This window comes from Zootoca vivipara, chromosome 8, assembly GCF_965207765.1.
Source record: "Zootoca vivipara chromosome 8, rZooViv2.hap1.1, whole genome shotgun sequence".
Taxonomy (NCBI): Eukaryota; Metazoa; Chordata; class Lepidosauria; order Squamata; family Lacertidae; genus Zootoca; species Zootoca vivipara.
Window position 1 is genome coordinate 28,094,613 of NC_142591.1, and position 15,415 is coordinate 28,110,027.

The following is a 15,415-nucleotide window of genomic DNA, read 5'->3' on the forward strand; positions in this document are numbered from 1 at the left end:
TTATGCCACTCCAAAAAGTTTGAGAAGTACTAGTTTACAGTAATTGCCTAGGGTGGAAATATCCCTGAGCCCTGAGCAAATCAGCTCAGCTCTTCAATAGTCCCATGAATTGCTACAATAGCCAGAAAGCCATCTTGGCAATGTCTCTCCAACATGCTCCAAACCCAGACCATTTTCTCACTCTATTCTCCACATACAAAGGGCAAAAACTGTTTATTTCAGCCCTCTTTGTCACACTAGTTCATTCCCACATTGGCAGAGCTCAAGTGTGATCTGCATTTCAAGCTGGCCTTGACTGCTCATTAATTAGCATTCCTTGCTAGTGTCTAAAAACTATGCCAAAGCTAAAGAGCTTTGTCTTTAAAGAACAAGACAGCATAGCTCATAAAACAATACGCACGTAGCATTCTTTAGAATAAGCCAAGGATTCATTAAAGGATTTTTTGTCAAAACTGCTCTGGGGTTTGGGGCAGGAAGCTTTAATGGTGACATCATGGGAGCTGGCCAATTAGTGCTGTGTCTTCTGCTTGAAACCTGAAGACTGCCCCACTCCTTTTGAGCTCAACATTGAAGTGGAAGGGTACTTTGGAACTAAACTGACTGTGGGTCTCTGGAAGTGTCCTGACTAAAATGTTAGACATCCCTTTGCTTTTTAAAGCTTTCAAAGTTTTCTTTTTAAAGTTTCACAACTGGGCTAGTCAGTGTGTGATTGCCACCCTCAGAATTCAGGAATGCAGCTACTTTGTTTTGTGTTCCATGCTCTTGGAAGTCTAAACCCAGTGTAGTAAAGCCAGGGATTTGCCCTGTTCTCATGGGGAAGCGGAGGCTTGGAGAGCTGGCTTTATGCTCTGTGTAAACTGCAAGGGATTGCCTGGAGAACAACAAAACAAGAGAACAAGGTTAATGCCAAATAAATAAGGGTAACAGTCATCTAAGTCATACTCATTTTCAGTGGATTTACTTGAAAAATGGCTATCACTGATTATCACTGCACAAAAAGCAGAAAGAACTGAGTGATACAAAAGAAGAAAAACAAAAGATGAGCATTGTTACCTTTTCTTTATATCTGAGTTTAGAGAAGTGCAGGTGATCTATAATCTCAAGCAATGATAAGCAGAATTTAGCAGAACATGTGCATACAGATTCTGTCACAGAATCTCAATTTAAAACAAACACCGGATTCTACTCTAGTTTTACACTGCAGCAATATCTTGAAAATGTGAACTCTGATATAAAAAATATTCAACTCACAAGGGGCTAAAGCAGAAGCTTTTGGAGTCCAGTCTTCATAGCTGGCAGAAACCAAATGAAGAAATATTTAAATTGCATAATGCCCCCCCCCCCGAGTGCATGATTCAGTACCAGCTCAGTGTTCTGCAGTGTTTATTAGTGAAAATCAGCAATGAACATTACCAATTTAAGTCAGGGTTTAGAAGCACATTAATTCCAAGTACAGTAGTTTAAAGTCAGTTTACAGTAATTAAAACTAGGACCGCTGCCCCCCACTCCAAGCCACAGGGAACTTTGTTGTCCTTAAGATCAGATATTTTCCTGATTCTGCTCTGCCCTCTAGCGGTTTTTGCTATTACTATCCCTCTCCAGAGGGACTTGCCTGTTTTATTGTGAAAGCAGATACAGTACAGGTATTAGGTCCCATCTACAGAACTCTGTAACACTGACATTCGTCTGCCAATTAATCAGATAGGTAAATAATTAGCCACTGCCACTACCAGCCATTAATAGCCTTATTCATTATTTGTCTACTCTCCCCTTTTTAAAGCTATCCAAGTTGGTGGCTATCATTGCATCTTGTGGTAGTGTGCAGTGCGCAGAAGTGCCTCCTATTGTTTGACCTGAATTTTCCAAAATTAAGGTTAACTGGGTGTCCCTGGGTTCTAGTATTGTAAGAAGGAGAAAATTCTCTCTCTAGCCATTTTCCAGGCTTTGCATAATTGTTGAAACCACCATCTGGTTTTCCCTCACTTGCTTTTTTTTTTAATCAAGAGCTCTAAATGTTGTAAACTTTCCTATAGAAGAATGCTCTAGCCTCTTGATCACATTGGTTGTTGCTTTTCTGAACACTTGTCATCTCTACAATATTATTTGTGAGGTAACACAATCACTTTCCATTACCTGCCCTTGCTGGCAGGGTATAAGTGTTATTTCCTATTCCCACCAGATTTCTGGGGATCCAGATTCTTCCTTTCGTGGATAGATCATTTTTCCATTAACTTGCATTAACTGCTTGTGCACATTTCATGCAGGTGTTGGTTTTTAAATTGGCATTTCAAGCACTTCTCACATTGCGTGATAAAAGATGCAGTACAAGTGACTTAAGACACTAATACATACTTTTTATTGCACTTTGCAATGGCACACACTCTGGAAAGCTATTATAAACTGAGAAGATACAGCATTGTATTCCAATGTGCCACATTAGCAGCAGTTGCATTTGCAAAAAACAAAAACACAATGCTGCCTCACAAATGAAAGGTGCTGCAGTGTGATTACACCCTAATCCTCTGGCCTGTAATATAGGATAATACTGATTTATTTCATAGGAGTAATTTAATGACTTCTGAGATAAAGTATATGAAATAAATAAAACTTTGAACAGCATTATAGAATTATTATTATTATACTGTGCTTATATGCCAAATATTCTTCAAAACTGTATGTTTGTGCAAACCCATATATTCCACTCCCCCCTGCCCATCATGTTGATGAAGGGTAAACTCTATAAAATAGTCCGATACTCTCCTCTGATATAGGGGCTGGGAAACGTATGCCTGAAACCCTGGAGAGCAAGCGGCCAAAGGTGTTAATACTAGGCAGTTTTCTAATCTAATCATTTCGTTTTAATCTATCAGAGAGCTGTAACAAGATGAATACTACTGAATATTTAGGTTAGGACCAGGCTTCCCCAACCTCGGCCCTCCAGATGTTTTTGGCCTACAACTCCCATGATCCCTAGCCAGCAGGACCAGTGGTCAGGGATGATGGGAACTGTAGTCTCAAAACATCTGGAGGGCAGAGGTTGAGGAAGCCTGGGCTAGACATAAAAACAAAACCAGTAAACAGTATAACGCCTCCCCATCAAACGGCTCTAATTAATAGCATCTGCCACCGTTTACATCCTTCAGCCAATCCTAGCGACAGTCTTACGACGGCGATTTTCTATGCGCACGCCCAAAACGACTCACTCACGCGCGCCTGTTCATTCATTTGCGATAAATACTGAGAAGCTGCGGGTTAAAGTAAGAACGAGTCACGGGCTGACGTCACCACGCGCGTGATGTAAAAGAGATCGCTCTATCTCGCCGACAGAGCTATTAAAAGTATTGAGTGACACGTAGCCTTAACTTCTGAATTCTGCACTGGTTCCCCCCCCCCTTCCTTCGCTGAGACAGAGCTATTATTGGGACTGGAATATTCGCATAAACAAGCAAACGATTTCCCACACAAACAAGAGCTGAATTTGAAACAGCAGGAACTTCACTCTTCGACTTTTTTTTTTTTTGGTGGGTGGATCGGAGGGAACCACCCTATGCAGTGGGGCCTCGTGAAAGCTCGTGCAATATTATTATTATTATTATTATTATTATTATTATTAACAACAACAACAATAGCAGCAGCAGCAATGATAATACTCATAATATGTCACTTTATATTTTTAAGAAAAAAAACCTCAAAGCGGTTTACATTAAAACATCAAATAAAACAGCCAGGAAAAAAAATTGCAAAGAAAGTAAAATATATAGTATACATCCATTCAGAGCAACATACTGTAGATTCTAAACTTGTCCATAGATTGGGGGGAGGGGGGCAGTTCTCACTTCCGTCTCGGGGGAGTCTTCTCTGATGGAAACCCGGAAAGTCCCTATCCTGACAAGGCGACGCTTCACTCTCTATTTTTCTTTCCTATATACCGGTATATATACCTATGTATATCTCTCTGCGACCCGAGTGGGCCTTCGTTTCCTCCCTTTCCTCCCCGGCGAGCGGTTGGTTTGGGCGGCTCGGGTGGGCGGGGCTTCTCTTGACAGGCACAGCGCGAGGAGGAGGAACCGTTGACGGTTGGGCTGTGTGGCCGTTGGGCCGCTTCGCGGGAAGCCCCGCCTCTCCCCCCTCCCAGCCGCGTCCCGCGCTTCCCCGGGTGCCGCAGTGGAGGGGCTCGGAGGAGTCCTCCTTCCAGCTTGTTGTGTTGCGCGGGCCGAGAGGGGGAGGGAGGGAGGAGAAGATGTTCGAGAGCCTGCGCGAGCGGCTGCTGAGCGTCCAGCAGGATTTGACCTCGGGGTGAGTTAACTGCCGCCTGGCGCCTGCGCTGCCGCGATAAAGTTCCTGAAAGTCCCTGAGGTGCTGAGGGAAGGGAGAGCCCGCGTGACGCGTGCGGGGCGGGTTGCTGGCGGAGTAAGGGGGCGCGAGGGGCTGCCCTTCGGGGCTCCGCTGACGAGGGACGTGCCGTGGGGCGTTGAGGGTTTGCTGCGGGAAGTTAGGGTTAAAACGCCCCCTAGGAGGGGCGACTTTTGCGGCACTTTGGGAATGAGCCCCGTGGTGGAATTGAATTCACTGGGGCTTTACTTCGGAGTAAATGCGCGTCGTGTGTCGGTGTAAGAAGTGCGTTGGCGTTTGAGGGCGGATTGCCTGCTAACTACCGACACCAGATGCGTGTTGTGAGGATGGGGCGAGTGGCGTGTCCTGCGTCGGGTTTTCTTCTTTTTAATACGCTGCCGCAAATAGCACCAGGGGTGTTGCACAAAAACCACGCGCTGTCAATTAGTTCTTGGCTACTTTAGTTCTGAATAAAAGTCGCTTCCCATGTCCCGCCTTCCTTCCCAATGTTGCTAAATGAACTTTGGACTTGCTAATTCGGTGTTGTTTTTTTAAAAAATCACTCACGCTGCTTATCACCTGATCGTGCGGCGTTTTTTTTGTGTGTGTGTTTTTAACGGTTTGGAGCTTTTGCTAGGTTGCAACTGATTGCTTTCCTATCAGAGTACATTACCTGTAAGGTGAGCTCGTTTTGGAACAAGAGCCCAGCCAATAGGACCCCTTTCTTTTTTTAAAAAATGTATTATATTAAAAAGTTAATGATAAAAGTTTGGGACTCATAACGTTGCAGGCAATGCTTCCTATCCTCCCATCTTCCAGTCCCCAGTTCGTGTGATTTTATTGGCCTGCTTTTTAAAAAGGCTGATAGAATATACAGTACTAGTTTCCAATTGCTCTTCTTATAAGGGCTGTTTTCCATGTTACCAGGAGAGGCCCTGTTCATTTGGGCGAATGGGGCACTGTTCCACCAACCTCAGTCAGTCCTTGCTCCCTCCTGTCTCCCTCTTCTGATCAGGCCAGTCCTTGCTCCCTCCTGTTTCCCTCTTCTGATCAGGCCAAGGGGTTGCACTGCCTGTCAGCTTCTTCATCTGCAGTCTCAGTGTTGCCCTTAGGGAGAAAAGGGGGGGGGATATTATTAATAGGGTCTGCCAGGCATTGGCTGTGGTTCCACTTACTGTTGGTCTCCTGCAGTGGCAGAGCATATGCCCGCGCTGTCCAGGGCAGGTGTGGGAGTGCACCTGTGGGAGGCAGAGAGGGTGCCCTACCAGGCGCCACAGTCCAAGGAAGGATAGGGCTGGGGAAGCTGCCGCCCACTCCTCCTGCTCTCCACCACTGGGTCAGGCCTATCCTGGCGGCAGAGCTGCTGCAACCAGACACAAGGTGTGATTTGACCGAAGAGGGTGGGTGGCACCACTGTGGTTGGACGTGCCCTTTCATAGCTGAAGAGAGCTGCTCTCTGCTGCTGGGTCAGATATGACCCTGTGGCAGAGTTGCTGCAGCCAGGCGCAAGGTGCGCCATGGCCGAGGAAGCTGGGCGGCAGCATTGCCACCCATTCTCATGCTTTCCCCCCTGGGTCGGCTGACTCAGGAGCGGAGCTGCGGCCAGGCACAAGTGTCCAGCCAAGGCTCAGCTTCTCACTCAAAGGGGACTGCTGTGAGGGCACCTGTTTGCACCCCCTCACAAAATTACAGCTGGGGCCATGGACTCACCCCCCCCACACACACTATGGCTCTGATCTCCTGGTCTCTGCCCTACAGTACCAGTGAGCACCACCAGCTACCACTCTTCTTGTTCATATGTGGAATCTAGCTATGTTCTTGTTGACTTTGGGTATAATGGGAAAGTTGGAGTATACCTGCTAGTATACCCAGGCCTGAGTCATTAGCGTGCCTGGGTACATTACAATGTTTGATTCACTAATGGCTAGCATGAGTACTGTATTTCCACCAAGCTTATAATGTAACAGGCGCTCTTTCATGGGCGTAGCCAGGATCGGGGACAGGCTTTATGTTAGGTAGGGCAGAACTGAGTTATGTGATTTGTCAGTTAAGCATTTTTATTTATTTACTTTTAATTATTTACAGTCTTTCCCTGCTCCATGGTTTAAGCTGACTAAGTGGCATGGAGTTAGGTGATACCAGAGAAATCGGGGGCTGGAAAAGTATCAAAATAGGGAGGAGCTGGAGTGATATATCTAGTGATGTTTATAGGTGGCAGGAGAAATGCAGAAGAGGCGGGAAACACTTAATAAACCTCAATAAATTGCCTTACCATATTTTGAGTCTCACTGCTTTTCCTTTGTGTTTTAGGTTGAAGACCTTGAGCGACAAATCAAGAGAGGCTAAAATAAGCAAGCAGAGGTGCTGTTGGATATTCTTAAATTATGCTTTATGAAAATTGCATAAGCAAAATCCAGTTTATTACATGACATTTACATGGCATAACAAATAGTCTGTTCTACTGAATAACATTAAGAAACTTACATTAGCAGGTTTTCTGTTTATTTCTTTTTAAAATTTCCAGTATAAGTTGTGTAATTGTTAATATTTGCAATAGAAATGTAAAAAAGGTAGCTTTGTGATCTAAATATTAATTAGAAAAGTACTGTAGAACTTCAACACTTAACTAACACATTCTGTTATTTTTTTTATTACAGGGCTATACAGTGTTCACCAGAGTTTTCTGCTGGATTACTCTTATTGAGCAAGTAAATTCTGTCATTTAAACTCCTCCTGTTGAATTTCAGTTGTTTATAATTCTTGTTTATTTTTCTGGAGGCATAGATGTAGTCAGTAAGGAGAGATCTTGGTAGCACATTGCCTTGCTCCCCTTGTTTACTTCAATATTCAGTAGAAAACAATTAACTCTTTAAAAAAGTGAGTGATTTCATGTATCCTATTGATACCTTAGTATGGTTAGCATTTTGTTACTTATATGGAGCTAAAGTAGAACAAAAAACTTTGTATGTATTTCTAAAAATATAAGTCCCATTGAATTCAGTGGGGCTTGAGCACAAACACTATTGGTAGTGCAGCCTGGTTAAGCATGGCTAAGATGAAGATAGGGAAACCATATTCTTGTTTTTAAGGTTTTTTCATTCTTCTATATTTTTTATTTGTGAATGTGTGGTTTGTTTCTGGCAATTGTTCAGCAGTTTCAGACCCCTCCAAGCCTTGTTTAACTGTGTAGGGCAGGCATCCCCAAACTTCGGCCCTCCAGATGTTTTGGACTACAATTCTCATCTTCCCCGACCACTGGTCCTGTTAGCTAGGGATCATGGGAGTTGTAGGCCAAAACATCTGGAGGGCCGCAGTTTAGGGATGCCTGGTGTAGAGTAACTGCTTATTTAAGAAATTTGACTTTCATTTAAAAGTTGTGTTATTGGCCCAGGTTTTAGACCTGTTTTCTAAGAGCTTAAGAGATGTGAATCTGGGTAAGGCTCCAGTGCTAATGGGAGTTTTAAAATATAAACATGTTTTCATATTGTGATCTTAAGCTACAGTCCTGCAGAATCCTCAGTAATACTTGTTACCAAATAGATGTGCATAGAACTGTGCAATTAATCTCTGCATAATTCTGAAAAAAATGCTTGCTTTCTAAGCCTTGACAAACCTGAGTGCTTTGAGTTCAAGTTTGTTTGACTTAATACATTTTAAACAGTTTTTCTTAGTAGCTATATTTATATTTTCTTACATTAAATAAGCACTTTGGTTCAGGACAGCTAGGTGAGCTTGTGGGCCATAACCTTAAGTATAAGTCCAATGATATCACTATTTTCTTTTGTGAAGATATGAAGATACTTGGGCAACTCTTCACAGAGGAGCAAAAGAATGTGCAAAAGCTGGAGAGGTAAAACATTTACAGAAACTAACATACAAACATTTTTTTTGCTGTTGTTTAGGTATTTTGCATTTAGGAAGGTACACATCTCTCTCATATAAATGAGAATTCACCATGTTACATCTGTTTGAAAGAATCCTGAATGTTGATCAGCATTCCTTAACTGGGAACCTGGTATTTTATGTAGAATGCAGCTCCATCCATGTCAGCTGAAAATCACCCACCCACCTCTACCTCTATGCTGGCTCAGACAAACCATGTGCTTGCAACATGCATGCCTTAGAGGAGCCTTAGTTTATTCATCCCCCACATCCAGTACATTATTAATTGCAGGCAATCATCCAGCAGTTCCACACCTTCACTTGAGTTAAATGTTCTAACTTCACTTGACTTTGATGGATGTTCAATTGAAGTGCTTGGCTATGTTCACACAAATATACATGGCAGGGAAATTGAAGTGCCATGCTACTCACAGAATAATGGGGTTGTACAGGTTGCTGCAAATTGAAATGTCTGTATTCCTGGGGAGCATGTGGGCTACATAGCTGTAAATCTTCAGCATGCTTCTAAATTCATATAACTAATACTAATAGGGAGCTTTGGAGGAAGGGTAGGATTCTAATGTACCGGTAATAATTAAAAACCTTTACAAAACTCAAGATGTTCACCAACAAAATTAAAATTTTTCATATACATTTGCTTCTTGAACTGGTTTAAGAGCAATAAGAATATAGCCACATGTCATCAAATCAGAACTCAGATCAATCTAATTACTTGCAAATAGAACCTACGGTAGTTGTGCTTCATTATATATTGTAAGTAAAACATATAAATTGTACATAAATATACTTTTCTTTGGCATATTCCTGCTAAATATATTAGGCTTCAAATGTCAAAATATATTATAGAATTAAACATAACTTAGTATTGATGACAACTTCAAGGAATTCTATGTTCATGATTTGCTGGCTTTCTAAGCTGTGACATGCCTTTGATACTTACAGAATGCCCAATATCTAACTGAAATTTCAGCAGAAGGTTTTATAAACTTTAAAATGTGTAGCAGAAATAATTGCTGAATTGGCATAAACTTTGATATGATATCTGAATTTACAATTGTATACTCAGTTAAAAACTATTGTTCCAATATTTTTTTTTAAAAATAGTTGTCTCTCAACTTGTACAGCTGCAAAGGTTTGCCTTGTTAAAAGGAAAAACATGAATATGTTAATGGGCACCTCAGGCCTAGGCGCCAAATGTGGCTCTTGAAGCGCCCCCCCCCCCACATTCACACCCCCTTCCCGTGGGTCATGTATCTCACTGGCCCTGCTTTGCATCTCCTTAAGTGCTTTTGCCTGGCTGGAATGCATCTTGTACTGTGATAATGACTCTTGCTTGCTAGAATGGAAGGCAAAGAAGAGAGAGAGAGAGAGAGAGAGAGAGAGAGAGAGAGAGAGCGAGCAGAGAGAGAATGTAGAGACTTTAACTCTTGCATGGATGGAGTGTAGTATTCTGTAGAATAAGAGACACATTTGTGGCTCTGCCTCACCTACCACTGTGAAGGTTGCCTGCGAGCAAATGTGGCCTCGGGCTGAAAAAGGTTCCCCATCCCTGTAATAATAAAGAGTTGACTGAATAGACTTGAGATATTGGAGTACATAATACAAAGTGTTAAAATTAATGTTAAATTGAGAGTTGATCATAATCAGAATTCGCATTTCAAAGTAAAAAGACATCCATTCACTTTTGGAGAGACCATGGCCAGGTGTATGTATTGAATAATACATTTGCAAACTTGGAAAAATATTTAGTATGGTGCATTAGCATAACTTTGAATAGTATTTTTGTTTTATTTGAAATCTCTGTATTTTGCACTGAAAATATTGTGAATTGAAATGTGTAGCTATTTAAGGCTTTGGCAGCTGACTCGTGAGCCTTATCAGAGGTTTGGAGAGTTAAAATAAATTGAATGTTAGTTTTATTCTTGGCTTTAAACATTGCAGCTGGTGGATAGTGAAGTTGTGATGCTTTCTGCTCACTGGGAGAAGAAGAGAAGCAGTCTCCTAGACCTTCAGGAACAGCTCCAGCAAATTCCAGGTTTTTTAGCAGATTTAGAATCTACAACCACCAGCTTGAGTAAGTGTGTGTGTGCTGCTTTATTTAAGGATTTGTCCCACCTTTTAGGAAGCTTTCCCCTAAGCAGCTTGAAAATTATGAATATACAAATGTTAAAACATCACAGTTAAAAATTTAATAATGTTATATTAAAGGTATGATAATAATAATGCTTTTAAGGAATGTTTCAAGGCACAGAAGGAGGAGGATTGCCAGATTTCCCTAGGGAGAGAGTTCCATATTTGAGGTGTTGCTGCAGAAAGGTCCTGTCTCTGGTACCCAGAGAGATAAAAGAACAAGGCTTGGAAGATTATATTTAATCTCATGTATGCATGTGGGCAAAGGTGTTTCTTTAAATAGTCGCGTCCCAGAGCATGAGCTTCTTCAATTGAGTCCAGACACAAATTGATAACCAGTGTTAGATTCAAATATGTGGTCACCCTATTTCAGTTTCTAAACTGTCTTTAAGGGAAGTCTAATGTAGAGAGCTAGTCTTGGCTGCAAATGCCACGTAGACATCTATTGTTAAAATTGGACACAGGAGAACCACTTCTCCTGCATCAAGCTGTGTACTTCATTCTTCAGGAAGTGTGCAGCCCCATCTGGAGCAGGTTATATATCTCCATCCAAATCAGATAGATACCCAACTAACAGCATGTCTATGTTGTCTGGATTAAGCTTCAATCTGTTACTCTTCCTCTCATTCAGTATTTCCTGAAGACACTGATTCCAAGTTTCTGCTACCTTCTTGGGGTTAATTGATATACATTTGTTAATTTTTATCATATAAGATATCTTCTCTGGTGCCATTATTTTAGTATTTGAGAAGTTGTTATTCTGCTATTTGGAAAGCTCTCTAAAGCATAATTGAAAAAAAGTAAAAGTAAATTGGCAAATGCTTGGCTTTTGTAAAGTTCTTTGTAGGTACTGTAGTAAGAAAATAGGGACTCCTGGTCATGTAAACTGTCTGTAGTTTTCTAAAGTCTCCACTAGGGGGTGCTCAATTGCTACTTTTCCAGAAATCACTATCTGGATTGAGGAAGAGGGGAGCATTGAGGACCACATTCCCTCTTGGCCAATCATCTGGGATTGGATGACAGTGGTGGGTGGGGCCAAAACAAGAGTTAGCATGGCCAAAATTCATATTGCATGTACCCCCCCCCCACCGATGCATATATTACCGGTATATGCATACAGTGTGAATCATCAGCACATATCACATAAAAGCCAGCTTCTATTCACCCCGTCCAAAAATAATTGGGCTTAGGAAAAATCATTTTAGCTTTATGCCTAATTGCTTTGGGTGATATTAATGGGGATTGCAGCTGCAATTTGTAGAGTTAAACCCCCCCCCCCAACAAGCTGCACTATCCATGAATATTGTGTCCTCCCCCCAGCAACTAAGATTAAAAACAACCTAACCAACTGGTTTCATTTCATTGAAACCTATTGAAGTGGGTTTTTTCAGCCTAACCATGTTGGGGTGTAAGTTGGTGTCACAGCATATGTGGAGCATGCAAGTTTAGAAGATCCTGCCCTTATTGAGACTGCTTGTCTCAAACAAAAGAAGAATTAACCAAAACTTCAATGATCCGTTGGGGACAAGATTTGGGAAAGGCAATCACGGTAGACAGCTGGGAGAAATTATGGAACAGGGATATAAATTACACGCCAAGCTACGATTTAAAAGAAAACTTAATTAAAATGCAACATAGATGGCACCTAACACCACAAAAATTATCCAAAATGTATAAAGGAGCTGATGAGAAGTGCTGGCGATGTCAAACAGAAATAGGTAGTTACATCCATATATGGTGGAGGTGTAATGAAATAAAGCCCTACTGGGATATGATTTATAGAGAAATGAAAAAAAATTCTTAAGTACTCATTTAAAAAGAACCCAGAATTATTCCTCCTGGGTATACTACATGATGAAATTCGGCCCAAAGATAGAAGCATCGTAATATATGCTACAACAGCAGCCAGAAATTTGATTGGTTTAAATTGGAAAAGTAATAAGGTACCAACCAAAGATGACTGGCAGAAAAAATTGCTAACATATTACAATTCAGCAACGAAATATGCTGAAATTAAAGGAATTAATGAGGAAACCAGAAATAAAGATTGGGAGAAATACAGAAATTATATAATGACAATGATGGAAAAACCCTCATTTGCAGAAGCCATTTGATGACTCAGGCACGAAAGACCTATTAAGAGATAAATAATAATGTTTCAGGTATACAGATGACTGAAAAAAAAAACACAAAAGGCGCAGAACAAAGATGGCTGGAAGCACAACTTTCACGTGTGGTGGGTGGAGGGTGGGATGGTGGGGGTTAGAAAATTGTAAACTATATATATACACACACACACACACACACACACACACACACACACACATATATATATTATATAACTCTTTATTTTTCTTCTTTTAGTTACCTTTTAATCTTATTCTTTTTATCTATGTTTTTCTTTAAGTTTCCTTTGTTGGTCATTAATTCGTTGAAGTTTACTTTTATATTTTTATAATATGTTAAATGTATATGATTTACCATTTTATATGATTTCTTGATTTATAACAGCTTATAATTCATAATAGGTTTCTTATTCTTCTTTTCCCCGTCTTCCTCTGTTGGTGTCGATATAATTTGTAATGATTTGAAATGCAAAAAAAAAAAAAAGACTGCTTGTTTCCCGTTGAACGGTATAGTTTAATGTAAATAATCAAATACCCTACATTGTAAGTACAAAAACCTACTCAAACAGAATGTGGGGTTTAAATGATTCCTCGGTTCCTAAAATAGACAAAAATATATTGTACAATTAACATAGATATAATGTTTAACAGTTGCGCAAGTAAAACAATGCAATAATCAGGAGTCGTGAATTTTTGGTAAGAACATTGATGATCATCATAGACCATGCAATTGTAACATGCTGTAAATAGCCTATGACCACTCGCCATATTCCACAACCACAAGAGTAGCACAGGCAATAACAGAGCAGTAAATTTTGTTTATTGCTGTTGGTGTGTGTGTGACACAGATGGTGTTGCTTCTTTCTCCATACACCATCTTGATCAGTGTTGTGGAGTGGAAAGGGATTGCTCCCTGTAATGGGTGGCTACTGATGTGTGTGCTCCAAAGGATGTTGCAGCTTAGGATGTTTATGGAATAAAGACACTAGATTTTTCTACATGGATCTTCTTTCATGTAGCGATTGTTCAGTGAAGCCTGGCCAGTATCGAGGCAGAGTGTTGGTGGGAAGGGAAAAGGAAGGAAGAAGAATCTTCTTTCCTCATTGGCCATATCCCCAATCAGTGCAATTAGTTTTGAGACATCGCTTGTTTTCCAAGATAAGCAAAAAAAAATTAAAATCGCCACAAATTATGTTCCTAATGGTTTGCCTATTTTGATATTTGAATATCTTGTTATCCTAGTCCAACTGGAAGCAAATTTTAAGGAAATGGAAAATCATTTACTTTATCTTGAAGACCTCTGTGGACAGTGTGAATTGGAAAGATACAAGCATATGCAAGTACTACAGCTTGAAAATTACAAAAAGACTAAACGGTGAGTTTATTATGATTTTAAATATTTATTTTTGATATTATTGACTGTGAATTCCTTCTTTCTGTGCAAATATATGTTCATCTTAAATATCATCTTGTCTGAGAATGGAAACTTGAGGTCCCAGAATTCTTCATGAAAAGGAATTATCTTCCTGTAGTTGGGTTTCAGATTCAGGTTGTAGTCTTATGCCCTATTGAATGTGGAATGGAGTAAGCATGCTTAAGATTGTGCTGAATATGTGGTAGAAAAAGTTGTAGTCTTATGCCCCATTGAATGTGGAATGGAGTAAGCATGCTTAAGATCAGGCATCCCCAAACTGCAGCCCTCCAGATGTTTTGGCCTACAACTCCCATTACCCCTAGCTAACAGGACCAGTGGTCAGGGATGATGGGAATTGTAGTCCAAAACATCTGGAGGGCCGAAGTTTGGGGGTGCCTGCTTAAGATTGTGCTGAATATGTGGTAGAAAAAGTTTCACTTTGGGTATTCAGTCTTCTAATTGCCATGACTTGATCTGCCTTATTAGTCATCGTCTGTCAACATTGCTCTGATTCATAGTAAAGGGCATTACATAGTAATTGTGGACTCCATTTCTTTGGTACAGATGAAAAAATAAATGCTTCTAGCAATGGCAGGGACCAGCTATTTCTGGGTGAGCAAAATGATAAATTGGTTCATCAAGTTGTCACTCACCTCTTGGGAGAAAAGGTAGTGTCTGGTTTGCTGCTGACATATAGTGAGGATAAGATAAATGGTGTTGGGAATAAACTTGGATCAAGTGATCATGACTTAGTCTGGTTTGATTTAATTAGCAGGCCAGTTGGATTTAGAATTGCAGCCAAGCTATTTGATTTTTAAAGGACATATTTTGACATACTCTGGAGACACATTAGTGAGGTGATCTGCATTGTAGGGCTTATATCCTTGAAGAAAAAGAGCTGGAATTATGCATTAAATTTACACCAAGTAAGATGGTGAACTCTTTTGGAGAAAAAATCTCAAGATGCAACCAGATGAACAAAATTGAAGGATAACGGAGTGAAAAATTACTTATACAGTGGTACCTCGGTTTACAAACTTAATCCGTTCTGGAAGTCCGTTCTTAAACTGAAACCGTTCTTAAACCGAGGCACACTTTCCCTAATGAGGCCTCCCACCACCCGTGCCCTTCCACTGTTCAGATTCCCTTCTTAGACCGAGGTAAAGTTTGCAAACAGGGATACTACTTCCGGTTTTGTGGAGTTCGTAAACCAAATAGTTTGTAAACAGGGCTGTTCTTAAACTGTACAGAACAAGGAAGGCCTTTTATTGTCAATGACTGTTGGCTTACCAACCAATTTCTGTTCTAATAATTTGAGAGAGAACTCAATTAATGGGATACATTATTGTCAGAATGTTATTAACAACTGCCATTTAAGAGAGAATATAGTACTGTATACACAAATCTTCCCTTTTAGAATGTTTCTTGAGATGCTTGTATTATAACAGAGGAAGATGTAGTTGCTTTCTATCCCACATTGCAGCACCTATTCAGATACCAGTCAAATGAG

At 40.6% G+C, this 15,415-nt stretch overlaps 1 protein-coding gene and 1 long non-coding RNA gene across 2 annotated transcripts in view; one reads left to right on the top strand and one right to left on the bottom strand.

Moving 5' to 3' along the window:
* Positions 1-644: 644 nt before the first annotated feature.
* On the bottom strand, positions 645-4,067 carry LOC148684782 (uncharacterized). Its single transcript, XR_015951394.1, has 2 exons — positions 3,942-4,067; positions 645-871 (listed from the first exon to the last, which is right to left on the bottom strand). It is a non-coding gene; the product is annotated as an uncharacterized LOC148684782 (long non-coding RNA).
* A 156-nt stretch (positions 4,068-4,223) lies between these two features.
* DTNBP1 (dystrobrevin binding protein 1) overlaps positions 4,224-15,415 on the top strand; it is a 42,427-nt gene continuing 31,235 nt past the window's right edge. The window contains exons 1-6 of the mRNA XM_035124714.3: positions 4,224-4,296; positions 6,643-6,693; positions 6,990-7,040; positions 8,122-8,182; positions 10,177-10,309; positions 13,734-13,866. Of these exons, the coding sequence (XP_034980605.1) occupies positions 4,241-4,296; positions 6,643-6,693; positions 6,990-7,040; positions 8,122-8,182; positions 10,177-10,309; positions 13,734-13,866 (485 nt within the window). The 5' untranslated portion in view covers positions 4,224-4,240. The remainder of the gene's footprint in view (positions 4,297-6,642; positions 6,694-6,989; positions 7,041-8,121; positions 8,183-10,176; positions 10,310-13,733; positions 13,867-15,415) is intronic.